Consider the following 14635-nt stretch of genomic DNA (forward strand, 5'->3'; position numbering starts at 1 on the left):
TCTAAGTTGAATCAGGCCTTCCCTCCTTTTCTCTGTTTGAAACCTGCTGCAGAACAAGTTCTGAGACTGAAGTTGCAACGTTACTCAGCTTTTCACATGGGCCTGACTGTGCCAGTCCAGACGTGTGTTCTCTTTTTAAAGACTTCCCTTCTTTTACCGTAGAGAATCAGGCTCCAGTCTCTCTCACCTGCTTCCTCTAATTTCTCTTGATCTTTGTTAACTTCTTTGCTACCAAAAATCTGGTAGCAAAGGCTTCTCACAGCGTCTTTAGTTTCACTCACGAGTTTGTATTTCTTTGAAAGTCATTAAAAAAAAAAAAACAAAACCCACAATCACAGATGCCTAGCTGGCTCTGTCAGTAGAGTGTGTGACTCTTGATCTCTGGGTTGTGACTTTGAGCCCCATGTTGGGTGTGGAGATTACTTTAAAAATAAGTAAATAAACTTAAAAAAAATAAACTCCACAGCCTCATAAATAGAAATCAAAACTATAAACAGCAACTTCCTTATTAAGAGGTAGGAAAATTAATTCTAAAGGAAACACAATGCCTGTCATTGACACTTAACCTACCACCTGTCCCACACTGTTACCTCCTTTTAGCAGCTGGCAGGGGTTGGCTACCTAGGTGTTTTTCAAGCCCACCCAGAAAAACTCTCAAATATCATTTGATGCTGGTAATTCAGTATATTAAAAGTTGTGAGTTTACAAGGTAAGTTGGGGAAAGCAGAAAATTTGAGGTGAGTGCAAAGATGAGTGAAACAGATACCCAGCTTATCATTCTTCTGCACAATTACGGTCACCCAGTGTGGTGGCTCTGCCAGGTTTGAATCCCAGCTCAGCCACTTAGATTCAGGTTGTTAAATTGTTCTGCTCTGAGGTTTCTTCATCTATAAGATGGGGGTTCATTTGAGGGTTAAGTGAGTCAGTACATAAAAAGAACAGCTCTTAGTACAGAGTGAGCTCTCACAGGGTTAGCAGTAGCAGCAGTAGTATACAGGGTCTATTTGATTCAAAGGTCTTCATTTCTGTGTAACACTAACTACCTCTTGGACTTAACTTGCACAAATTCATCCTACTTATCACATGACATCACGAAAATAAATAGTACTGAGCTACTGAACGTTAAAAATACCAGTTTTATCTCATTTAAAATCTAACTTATTCATTTATTCATTCAAAAGACATTTATATGTGTGCATGTGTCAGGCCCTCTGCTGAACAGAGGGACTACAAAGGCAAATTAGATACAGTTCCTGATAAAGAGCTAATAGTCCAGTGTGTGAAACAGACAAGAATCAGACAAGAACAGCTCAACATGAAAAGTACCTGGATGTTGAGGTACTTCCTGGAATACCTGGGAAGAAAAGACCCGTGGACCTGGTGGGAAGATGATCCTTGGAGTGTCCTGTAGAACAAACAGAGGAGTTGGGATTGAGATTATTTTAGGTAGAAGGGAATAATGAGCAGTGAGCAGAGGGCAAAGGCACAGAGACGGGGGAGAGCTTAAGGAATTTGATGAACAATTAGTTAGCATTACTGGAGCCTGGCATAGAACAGGGGGAGGGAGAAACAAGGCAGGCAGGAAGCAGGTCATGATGGGCTAAGGAGCTTCGATTTGTTCCTTAGTCACTCAAGAGCCCCTGAAGGTTTTCAAGCAGGCATGTGCTCCAGGAAGATCATTCTGATTGCAATGTCGAGAATGGAGGAGCTGGGCAAGGCAGGAGCCAGAGAGACAAAGTTGCAGTTTGTGGCAATTGCAAATGACAGAGGATATTAAGAAGATGGTATTGTCAGGACTTTGTGGTGGATTGGATGAGACAGGTCAGGCGGGGGGGTGGGGGCGCGGAGAAAGAAGTGTCACAGGGTCTACCCAAATTAGGCTGCCTCTCTGCCCTGGTTCAGACTGCAATCCAATAGAAATTGTAAGACACTAAGAGAGACCGGTAAAGAAAGTTTCTTCCTCTTCCTGTTCTACCAAATGCAATGCCAGGGACTTCCAGAAATTATACAAAACTTCCAGCTTTCTGTCCAGAGTAGGATTCTGCAGTATTCCAGACGGTCCTGGATCTTCGAGCTGGACATACTTATTTAGTTTTGAAAGCTAATGCAGAGAAATGAGACCTAACAGCCTGCAGGGAAAAATGTCTTACTATTCCTGCAAAGGCAGGGAATGTTCTGTCAACTTTAGTATTTTCTCCAGGGGAGAGAGAAATTGAAAGTTTGAGGGGAAGAAGGCAGGTTTTTAAAGGATGGGGGAAACTTGAACAGATGAAGGGGAGGATCTTACATAGAGGGAGACATTGAAAATAAAGAGAGAGACAGTAATAGAGGAAGCAAGAGGAAGTAGAAACAAAGGCCCAAGAGGAAAGTTGACCTTAGGAAGAACCTCAAAGTTGGGAAAGACACAGAAAGGTTAGATGAAGATATCCAGAAAGTTTGAGGGGCAGGATGGGGGTAAGAAAAGAGTGTCCTATGAGGAAACTCATGTTGAATTTTCTTTATCTTTCAAAAAAAAATTAAGGTGATCTCAAAATTGGGAGCAGACTGTTGGACTCCAGGAAAATGTTAACTCTCTGAAATAGCCACTAGGAGGAATATGATAAAGGGTTTATTAAAGATGGACATGATGATTGCTCAATAGCACAGAAAACCCACGAGGAACTTAACTGAATAGCATTCCATTGTAGTGAAGTTAATCACTGTTTAAGATAATGCATGTAGAGCATTCAGGAGAGCACTTGGCACCAGAACCTCTTCAAAAATGTGCCATCACCACCACTGCCCTTCCTATCTATTATCTCTAGCTTCTTAGCAACAAGCAGGAGAAGTAGAGAAAAGAGATATATACCCAGGTCATCAGACTGGAGACTGTCTTAGATGAACATGATAGGTGGACAAGGGAGCAAGGGAGTTAAGATGAGTATCCCTGGGGTCTTTTTGGGATTTGGAAGAAAGTGAAGCCAGAGTAACTTTTTAACTCTTGAGGTCTGGTCTAGGTCAGGAGACTGACAGTTACAATGCAGATGAAGAACAGATTCAGTGAGTGGATGGTGAGCAAGGGATTGTAGAGCTGAGATCTTGGGAACTTTTGAGAAATAACTGGGAACTAGCCATGGCTGAACTTGTGGACAAACTTGGTGGAGTTAGAAATAAAAGTTGTTGACAAGTTGAGGAACCCTGAGGTCAATATGTGGGAAGAATTAACAAAGTGATTGGTGGGGGATGGGGGAACCAAAGAGCAGAGATAGAAAGGAGATTGGGAGGTCAGTTGTTGGAGGAAATGATACACGTGTGAATTTTAAAAGGGAAAGATTGGTTAGGGATAAGTGTGGTTGGGAAATACAGAGGGGAGCAGGGAAGATGCCCCTTCCACTACCTTTTCACAGTGAGTGGCTGGAAAGTGGAGCTGGGGCAGGAGCATGATGGGCAGTGGTCCACTTCAGTTCTGTTGAAATAATTAAGTGTTCAAGAACAAAGCTAGGAATCATGGGAGCTTATTCACTATAGAGCAGGAGCCACACTGTACACGAAGAAGGGCTTGGATGGTAAGGCCCCATCTCCCCTCTCCTGGATCTAAGCATTCTAGCTCTTCTGAGTGGTACAGTTGTGTGGAAAGCTAGGCTGTGATCCATTCCCCTTTCACATTGTGTCTGTGAAGCAACTGTGGAGAAGCGGCATTGTGTTGAGATTTGATACGATTTCCTAATGCTGATTATAGCGTATGAGTGTAACTGTTGGAATTTAAGTTTTTCCGGTAGTTTGTAATTTTGCCATAGCATATGTTTGATTCAGGTTCAGTAGAGTAGTTATGAAGACAAGGCTTACTCTCTCAGAGGAGGGTAAAAAGCCCTAAAATCCAGTGAACAATAGTTAGGTGCTACATTTTTTTTTTTTTTATTTATTTATTTTTTTTACTTAATTGTCAGGGATGCTTTTAAACAATTTGGCCATTTCCTTTACATCAGCTTCCATTGCCTTGACCTTCAAAAGGACTCTTCCCCCAAACCAGTTTTATAAATCCCTGAATTCATCAATATCATCGGCATGTTATGTCACTATTAAAGTTCAGAGAAGTAGACATGAAAACGTGTTTGTTTAATTACTTCACAGGAGTTAGTGGGAGAAGAGCAAAACCAGTGTCTGGAATGTGAGTGGAGGCAGGAAAGGTGCTGGGTTGCCGGTGCTGTGACTCCCTCCTGCCTTCCAACCTCCCATTATGGGCTCAACTGCAGCCCTTAGTACAATTACAAGATCCAGCGTGTCTTTCCCCTGCGGGTGGCTTGGGACTCGCTGAAACCACAAATGTTAAGCCCTCAAATGCCAAGGGTCTAGTCTAAGTATTATTTGGTAGGGGAATTAAGTTGCTGGTTGTTTTCTGCTCTGTTAAATGGATTTTTATTCTACCCTTGCAGTTTGCCTGGGGCTGATTAAAACAATGGCCTCAGCTTTTCTGATGTTCTTTTCAACCTGCAGCAGTGACCTTAAAAACAGATTTCTCACTGCTTAACTGTCTAGCCTTCCCCAGTAAGCCTTGTTCATTGACTTCCTCTTTTACCTGCAAACATGCACGTGCGCGTGCACACATGCACACACTCATCCACATCCACCATATTGCGTACACTGATGAGTTCCTGGACTGCTGTGTTAATGAATGACTTTTGAATGATTACTTTATCAAGTGCTGAAGATGCTTGATACATAGAAGGTTAAAGATCTTCCTGTCCTCCTAACAGATATCAAATAAGTGCTAAGAGGTAAATGCATTATCTAAATGCATAAGAGGTAAGAGCATTCTGATATAATGAGTATCTGCTATCTATCTATAGGTCTATAACTGAATGAATACTATTGAATTTTCTGCTGTTGTCACTGATTCTTGCTGCCTAGGGTAGGTGGGTGTATCAAATTCTGTTTAATATGATTGATAATAAGTTGCTGATTTATTGGAATTCTGGCCAAAACCATGCTTAGATGAAAAAACAGGGAGATATTATAGTGATTTCCACCCAAACAATTCTATTTTTTAATCTGTTTATTGTAATGTTTGGTAGATATAAACTTAAGTTCTAGGTCAAGATAGAGCACATGTAGTTAGAGTTCTGTAGGTGGTATCTCCATCCATATTTGACTCTTAGTAAAATGGCATCACACCTAGATGGCCTGCCATTGTTTTTCTCCTTCTAGGCCCATAATTACATAGTTATAGTCAAATAAGTTTCTCTTTCATCATCTCTGTTATCAAAGGGTATATTGAAATGTAAATAATGATTTTGAAGAAATAAAACAGTGCTCTTTCTCCAGTTTTGAGTAACATTTTCCTCACTATACGGATGGAATCCATTGAATGTGGTGATAAGGGAGTTCCTCTGATCTCTCAGATTCCTCTGATCTATTTCAACTTGTCAATTTGTCCCTGAGCTCTGTCCATGGCCATAGAAGCCTTTGCCTTAGAATTTTGAGGACTACCACCTTTGAGCCTAGACCTTTTTTCTTACTCCTTCTCTTCTCTACCCCTTTTTTCTCCACCTTCAACAGATTTTATTTCCTTTTGTATCTGGAATCTAATGGGAGGGTTAGTCATTCTCCATTTCTTCCCATCTACTCTTGGATAAAGGAGAGGGCTCTGATCCTGAGTGTGGAAGAGCTAAGCAGAGGCATCCTTCACAATGAACCTGTCACTACTTGACTGTCCAAAATACCATCAAGCATTTCTCAGTGCAACATTTAACCTCTCTCACTGGCACATCTCTTGTAATTATTAGGCTGAAAAATTTTCTTTCTTTCTCATCCTGACTTTGCCTCAGAGGGCTTCCTAATGCTTTGTTCTTCATCATAGAACAAGAGAAGAATTCATCCTGCCACATTTTTGTGAGGCTCCTGTGGCCCTGTTTTGACCTACCTGCTTCCATGGATATAGTTGATGGATAGGAAGAGAATCGCTTTTGGACAAAATACATAATATTTGTCAATATCTTTCTTAGGGCCAGCAGCTTGAACAAAGAAGTCTGTAGCCCAGTGATGAGATATTAAAAAGCATTCTCACACACAAATGATTTTAACCATAATGGTGAGGCATAGAGATGAAACTATAGTGAAGGCAGAAGTACTTCAGGGATTTATTCCAAGAGAATAATACCCCCAGTATCTGAATCAGCTTGGTACCCTTTACAGCTTCTTTCTCACTCATGGACTGGGCCTGAGACATTCCAAAGCATTCTCCTTCCTCTGCCTCATCTATGCTGAACCTTGTCTTACAGGAACTCTTAGCCTCTGCCTTTCTACCCACTCTTCAGATCCATTTCTTACTCTCCACCCATTCATTGCCTTGGACTTGATGGTTCAGACCTGCCCTCATTCCCACCTTACTTGAGCCAGGAATTCTAACACCAGTTCCTCCTTTTCTTGATCCCTGAAACCTAAGGTCAGTCCTACTCACCATCCACTATCTCCCACCAACCCTAAACTCCAAGAATCAGCCCAAGCCAGAGCTTTGAGTTTCTTCCTTTCTAAGTTTTAACCACCACCACTCCCCCCCCACCCCAAACTCCCTTTATCTAGGGAGCCAGGCTTGGCAGCTAACATACTTAGAGTCTCATAAAAACAAGTAAGAATCTAGTGAAAAGCAGTATGGACTTTGCTGGGATTTGAAAATATCTTTTGAGTCGGGGCACCTGGATGGCTCAGTCGGTTAAGTGTCCAACTTCAGCTCAGGTTATGCTCTCATGGCTCGTGAGTTTGAGTTCAAGCCCCACATCGGGCTCTGTGCTGACAGCTTAGAGCCTGGAGCCTGTTTCAGATTCTGTGTCTCCCTCTCTCTCTTCCCCTCCCTTGCTCACATGCTGCCTTTCTCTCCCTCTCTCAAAAATAAGCATTTTAAAAAATGCCTTTTAAGTCATTAAAAACTTACACTCTTGATTTAATAGAATGCCTTTTGCTATTCATCTATCCATGTATCTGTCCATTCCTCTGAACTTTGGAACATTCAATCCAAGTACCTTGTAGTTGGAAATTTGTAATTTTCACATTAAACAGGGAATTCTTCAGCAAAAATTGATAATAGATGCTATTCTCAAGTAAGGCACTAGATGGAGCATGTGAATTTAAAGGAAATTTAAGCTGGTAGTTTACTGGTGACAAATCATTGAAAGAAAATTAAAAAATTTAAGCCAAATTATTCTGGTTAATTTCAACTAAAAATAGACAAATATTAAACAACATAATACTTTCTATGAGTATATGTAAAGTCTAAGATAATTTTTTAAAAACAAATAAAAACTGGAATAACTTTTTCTCTTCAGTAGACCCTCCAAACCCCATAGCCAAAGCAGGAAAATGAAGCAGTTGGCAGTTTCAGAATGCTAGCTGGGGAAGGCAGAGCTAGGGATATCAGATATTTTTCTTCACTGGTTGAGAAAGTGAAGTGGTCTTGGTAGAGTGGAAATACCTTGCATCAACATCAATTTCTAGATTGCCAACTTTGATTTTGGAAGCAAATATTGTCTAAGGAATATGATGGCCAACAAGCATGGGAAGAGGTGATACATGGCTAATCACAGCAGGTAACATATTTTAAAAGTTGTTTATAAAATATAATAAGGGGAAAATTTTTGTGAGAAACCCCGATTTGCAGACAGCATCTGCATGTGTCCTGGAGATTAAATTTGTGATAGATAGATTGGCATATAGACAGGGCTCAAAAGATAACAGCTTCGATCCTGGTGGTATTGCAATGTACATGTTCACCTTGAAAGTCACAACTTTCTCTAGAGTTTATTTGTGATGTTGCACGTGAGGTTTTGTCGGTATTTCCATATTTGGTTGGCTGTAAAAATGTCATCTAGCATGAAGCTTGACATCCCTGTCTGTAGTTCAGGCTGCTTTTAAGTTCAGGTCAGGAGTTACTGGAGGAAAAATAATCCCTGGGAAACCTGCCATTGATTCAGTGGTATTTCAGATTCTGATTTCCCAGTCTGCCTGTTACCATTCACTTTTCAGAGTCACATGCACTCTGTCCAGGGTATTGAGCCACATTCAGGAGGGAGGCACAGTGGAGAGTGCTTACTCCATCTTGACTGGAACCAGAGCTGTGGATGATTTTTTAATTCCTGATTTTCTTTGTTGAAGATGTATAGAATAAACTCTTAGTCTATTTCATACAACTGCAAGATACGGATTTAGGAAGGAGATAAACTAGCTGAATTTAATATGACAAGAATTATTTTATAAAAAGGGTATTGTGATATTTCATTTCATGATGAACTTCAAGGGAAAAAATGCTTAGGTTTTATATGGAGAGGATTTGGCCAGATATATGCACCCTCCTACTGTTTTATTTAGCGAGGTGGCTAGCTAGAAGCAGCCTCTGAGTTTTAGTAAAAATTTGTATTTCAATTCAATCTGATTTCTCTTTGACATCACTAATGTGTTAGGACACAGATGAATAAATGCTTCTGTTTAATAATTTTTAAAATGCTTAGGTTATAAATTTGATTGTATTAAGTAAATTTACGCTTCATATGTTTTGAATCTCTCTGTGAATTAGCAGCAAGACTGGTTCTAGCACTGGAAACGACTAATACCACGCATGCATCAGACACCCTTTCTTCAAGTCTGCCAATGCTGGGAATTGGGAAGTAAAATTTAATAGGCAGAAAGAAGGAAAAAAAAGTCAATGTTTGCCCATTTCAATTGTATTTCTAAAGTCAAGATTCAATATGTAGAGCTGTTGAGTTTGCTTCTTCCTTTTTCCCTACTTCTGTGAAATGCATGTAGCAAGGGACAAAGTGTACAGTAGGATGCTAGGACGCCCACATGGTACTTAGAGTAAAATGTTCAGTAAAGGTGGCTTCTGGGACCTGGCAAAATAACACTGTATCCTATGAAGCTGTGATGATGGTGAGCATAAAAGGTGCTGGTGAAGTACTGTGCAGTGATGCTTCTCTGCTGCTGAAATGATAGTACCTGGGAGGCATTTTCATGTGATTTTGTTTAGTTATTGGTATTCCGAGTAATATGTAGACTTGTGCAAATTGTTGATTCCAGATTTTGATAAGGTTGTAAGAATAGTGCTTGGTAACTTTTTTCAACTTTTTTTGCATTTCTGTATCAATGACTGTATTGTTTTCACAGCCCCCCCCCCCCCCGAGAGATAGACCAGTCATGAGAGATTCTATTTATAGATGAAGAACACTGAGATGCTGGCCATTAATTAAGGGGATTATTGAGTGAACCACAACACACTCCTCAGAACCCTGAAATTAGGATCCAGAGCTTTTAACTTCTAAGTTGATGCTTTCCCCCTACACCACATTGAGTAGTGATCCCTTTATGAAGGGAATTATGGGAAGGCCTACTGTGACTTGAAATAATTTTATACCTTAAAGAACTATATTTTGGTATGCCAAAGGGGATTGGTATTGATTGCCAACCAAGTTTCTTAAATGCCTGTGGAGTGATGCCCCTTAAGAGAAAAGTCTCGCATATTTAGACAAGGGGATACATATAATGATACTGAGTGCCGCTTTGTTTCTAATAGGAAAAAATTGGAATCAACCTAAGTGTTGATCATCATAGAAATGGGTAAATAAATTGGTATGTATTCATATGATGTAATATTACCCAGTGATTAAAGTGACTGAAATAATGTACATGTCTGTATATACATATATATATAGTTTAGAAAATCATAATGTTGAGTGGAAAAAACCAAGTTTCCAGAATGAAACCTATAGTATATCATTTTTATAATTAACATATAGAAAATGTATATTGCTCATGTGTATGACCAATATTTAAAAATAGACTAGAAGGTTACCCACCAAAGAGTAGTCATTCCGGAAGGGAGAATGGGATGAAACATGGGTAACAAAGGGATTTCAAATAAACAAATAAGATAAAATGTAAACATTTTTGATTCATAGATATTTACTATATTATTCTCTCAAGTTTTCTGCAGTTTCAAATATGTCTCAAAAAGTTGGGGTTGATGCTGGTGGATGGCATGAGGGGACCTCAAGGGAAGTACCCTGGTGAGAACAGTGTACCTGACAGTGAATAGAAAAAACAGGAGGAGATACTTTTTTCTGGAAAGGCTGTAGTTGGCATTTAAGAAAAGCTAATATAAGTATTAGATGGGCCCATTTGGAAATGTTCCTCACCGTGGTGGAAGGGAGGCTTGAGGTCTGGAGCTCACCTTACTCCTGATAGCTGTACAGCAATGGGGAGGGGGCCCTACAGCGTGGGGAGCTGGACTAGACTTGCTCTTCCTGTCCCCACCTCTGAAGTCTCTGAACATATCTGATAAGACCGTGAATGAACCATTCTCGTCGCCTATGTTCTGCTATGCTTTTTACTCTATTAATGCTAATATTCTCTGGATAAATTTCTAGACATGAAAGAATGCACACCAGAAGACCCTATCATGTGGAAGATGCTGAAAAATACTGCCTTGAGGATGATTTGGTCAATTTAGAGGTTCTGGATGAGGTACTAAATATTTAGTAGGCAATTCTCACCGATGACATTTGTTTCATGTGAATGGTCTGACCTTTTTCTTGTCGACCATGTTTTCCTAAGGTCACTTGAAAATTTAATTGTTTGTATAGCCTTGGGGTGAAGCTCGGGGAGCATTTGGTTACTGTGACTATGATCCGGTGTTGTGTTCATTTTTAGTTCCCCAAATGTCCAAAACGATGAAGAGGAAAGGATTTGGATTTTTTCCAATAAAGCTCTTTATATTGTAAGCCTAAACGATCTATCACATCACTGGAAATTATTTTGTTTTAGAAAAAGTCCAGTTTAACTCTTAAGTCCAGATAGTTGTTTGTTCTTCACGAAGAGGAGCGTTCTCTTATGATTTAAATTGACTAAAAAACTTTCTTGTAAGAATAAATTTGATTTGAATTGAGTAAAAAAACTTTCTTGTAAGAATAAATTTGTTTTTATTATTAGAACTCTCTCCTAGTTGGAAATAATGTTTACCTTCAATACCATTTATCCTCTTCTTAGGATACAATTATTCATCAGTTGCAAAAGCGTTATGTGGACTTGCTGATTTACACATATGTTGGAGACATCTTAATTGCCTTAAACCCCTTCCAGAATCTAAGCATATACTCCCCGCAGGTAAGGGGTGCTTTGAGAGCATGTTGCTTCTTAAGAGGAAATTAAAAACCACAAGGGAAAATAAAAAGAAGGGAAAAGCGAAAATAAAATTATGCCGCTTTTAGTGGCGTATACCCCACACTGCAGATAACAGTGCATCACAGATGGAGTTCTTGCATTTTGGGGCTAACTTTAGAGCAAGATATAACAATAATAGCTAACATTCATTTAGTGCTTGCTATAGGCCAGGCACTGGCTTATCTCACTTCTCATAATCCTGTGAGATGGCCACTATTATTCACCCTGTTTGGCAAAAGAAGAGACTTAGCACTGCGAAGTCACCTCCCTTACAGGAGTTCATGAAACTCGTCAGTGCAGAACTGGGATTTGAACGGAGGCCTGCAGACTCAAGAGCCTGTGCTCTGCAGCCTTTCTGATGCTACAGTTCCCCTAATAAGTGACAAAGCTTTGGTTTCACGGGCAACAAGTACTGGAGCATTAGAAGTTGTCTTTAAACTACTTATTTTTTTCTTCAGTTTTCCAGACTTTATCATGGGGTGAAACGTGCCTCCAACCCGCCCCACATATTTGCATCAGCAGATGCTGCTTACCAGTGTATGGTTACTTTCAGCAGAGACCAGGTAAGAACTCCCCTTCCTGTCCTGCCAAGTCACACAGTAGGGTGTGTTCTGTCTTCCTCTGCAGCTCTTTTGTCTTCCTGAAAACTCCATTCTGGTTGCTGGTGCTGATTCAAGGAAATAGGAAATGAAAGAGTAGCTCACTGGAACAGGAACAGTGATAGAAGCTACAGCGGCAGGAGAATGTGAAAATTCTTTTCCTTAACGTGAAACATTCACATCATGAGCACTCATTTTCCCTGATAAAATCTAATAAGAATGTTTCTAATATGAATGTGAGAGCATAGAGTCGACACAAACCTGATTACATAGCAACAATTGTAATAAAAACAGAATGTAGAATGACATATATGAAATTCCTTCCTATTAAGGTCTCAGAATTTTCGTGGCTCAGACCTTTTTGTGTTGTACATGGGTTGACGGGGACCATGCACCACATCATTTATTTAGCTGCTGAGAAATTATGATAGATTTGGTAAAGACTGAACAGATTTTAAACTCAATGCTGGTTAAACACAAACCTCACCCATACAGCTTCCCTTTCTGGACCTTTGACTCACAGTGGTGACATATCCAACCTTTGACCCTTCCTTTACTTTCAATATGTATATTTTCCTTTGTGTCTTTAGCCTGTTTGAAATGTAAGTAACCTAAATTGGTGAGAAGATTTTGTGAGAGAATTACTGTGTGTAAATCTCCTGAGACCTGTGAAGTCGCAGCTTTGGATTCGTTGAGGAATAGATGAAACTGTAACAGTGCAAGTTACAAAATAGAGTACACGGATTCACTATAGGTTAGAAACTTGGCTTCTCTAAATTCTTGCATTTCCCACAGACGTGTGAACTATCCATAGATTTCATAGAGAGGAAGTAAATGGAGAGAGATACATGTATTTTCCAAGTTGAGAAGTTGCCCCACACTGTTGTCGTTTCTAACACCAAATGTTGTCTTTTCCAACACCAACCAGGTCTTCAATTCTCCAACAGTAACTGGATGTCCAGCAACTCAATTCCATTAAATTCTGATACCTCTCAGAGTTTGTACAGACCCCACAGCATTAGGGCTCAGCCCCAAAGACTGCCCCCGTTTAAGACTCCAGCCACAAAAGGGATTCCCAAGCTACCTACACTCTGCCCAGCCTGCAAATTCAGGGATTCCCACAACCACCCTCAGGTCTGATAATTCACTAGAACATCTCATAGAACTCAGGAAAACACTTTACTTAAATGTACTGGCTTATTGGGGCACGTGGGTGGCTCAGTTGTTTAAGCGTCCAGCTTCAGCTCAGGTCATGATCTCATGGTTCATGGGTTAGAGCCTCACATCTCAGGGCTGGCAGCACAGAGCCTGCTTGGGATCCTGTCTCCCTTGCTCTCTGCCCTTCCCCTGCTCCCTGTGGCTCTTGCTCTCTCTCTCTCTCTCTCTCTCTCTCAAAAATAAGTAAACATTAAAAAAATTTACTGGCTTACTATAAGGATACAACTCAGGAACAGCCAAATGGAAGAGATTACGCAGGGCAAGATACAGGGGAGAGGGGTGGTACAAAGCTCCCCTGCCTTCTCTGGGCATGTCCCCTCCCAGCATCTCAAAGTGTTTATACCAGAAACTCTGTGAATCTTGTTCTTTGAGTTTTTATGTCTCAGTCAGTCTCTAGCCCCTCTGCATTTCCTAGAAGTTGGGATGATGAGGCTGGAAGTTCCCACTCTCTAATCATGTATTTGGTCTTTCTGGTGACCAGCATCTATCGTGAAGCTATCTTGGGCCCTACTTGGAACCACCTGGTTAGCAGTTAGGTTTGATTGAAAGGGACTTGTTTGCGAATAACAGAAGATGATCCTGCTGTCCCTATGATTCAAGAAGTTCCAAGGGTCTTAGGAACTCTTGCCAGGAACCAGAGACAAAGACCCAGTGTATGTTTTTTATTATAATACACCCACTGATCTCCTTGATACATAAAGAACTCTTAGACATGAATAATAAAACACCAATAATGCAAAAAAAAAAAAAAAAAAAGCAAAGGATATGGGCTAGTCACAAAAAGAAAATATGAATAATCTTAAACGTATGAAAAGACCTCAATGTCACTCATAATGAAAGAAATGCAAATTAAAACTATACTGAGAGACTATTCTGCATTTCAGATTGGCAAAAATCCAATATACTCTATTGGTGAGGCTCTAGAACAGGCACTTTCCTGGATTGGTTCTAGTCCTTAGAAAGCAATTTGGTACTATCTATGCAATTTACAAATGCATTTTATCTTTTAGTCTAACAACCCATTTCTGAGAATTTATTCTACAGAAGAAGCTGCATGTAGATATAATGCCCTATGTAGGGTTATTCGATGTGGTATTGCTTGTAATAACATAAGGAGTATCTGTCAATATGAGACTGGTTAAATAGATTATGCTGCATCTGTACAATGGAACGACAAGCAGCTGTGAAAAAGTCAAAGCTCTCAATGTACAGAAATGGAAAGATTCCTAAGATCTATCGTTCAGTGAAAAAAATAAGGTGTGCAATGGTAGATGTTGTATGAAAGCCATTGCTGAACATACAAGTTGTTCCCTGTGCTATGAATTCTTCACTCTTCATTTTCTGTGTCAGTGCATTGTCATCAGCGGAGAAAGTGGCTCTGGGAAGACGGAAAGCACCCACCTGATTGTTCAGCATTTGACTTTCTTGGGGAAGGTATTGACTATCTGCTTCATGTACTGTGGCTAGAATCCTTACAGAGTAACTGCATATTTTATAAATGATGGAAATACTGGCTTTTATTAGGGATTACATAAAAACCTTCCGACTTTATTATGTTTACCTCCTGATAGCTAGGCCTCTTAAGATGTCAGCATGTCATCCTTCTTTCACGTAGTGAGGAAAATAATGCCAGCACG

The 14635-nt window shown here is 40.1% G+C and overlaps 1 protein-coding gene and 1 long non-coding RNA gene across 2 annotated transcripts in view; one reads left to right on the plus strand and one right to left on the minus strand.

Annotated features, from left to right (window-relative positions):
* Positions 1–1145: 1145 nt before the first annotated feature.
* Positions 1146–11993, minus strand: LOC122226223. The gene is made up of 3 exons (XR_006205521.1): positions 11715–11993; positions 3377–3445; positions 1146–1405 (listed from the first exon to the last, which is right to left on the minus strand). It is a non-coding gene; the product is annotated as an uncharacterized LOC122226223 (long non-coding RNA).
* Positions 11590–14635, plus strand: part of MYO3B (myosin IIIB) — a 226165-nt gene continuing 223119 nt past the window's right edge. Inside the window, exons 1-2 of the mRNA XM_042949071.1 lie at positions 11590–11744; positions 14349–14432. Of these exons, the coding sequence (XP_042805005.1) occupies positions 11721–11744; positions 14349–14432 (108 nt within the window). The 5' untranslated portion in view covers positions 11590–11720. The remainder of the gene's footprint in view (positions 11745–14348; positions 14433–14635) is intronic.

The sequence above is a fragment of the Panthera leo genome, chromosome C1 (assembly GCF_018350215.1).
Source record: "Panthera leo isolate Ple1 chromosome C1, P.leo_Ple1_pat1.1, whole genome shotgun sequence".
Taxonomy (NCBI): Eukaryota; Metazoa; Chordata; class Mammalia; order Carnivora; family Felidae; genus Panthera; species Panthera leo.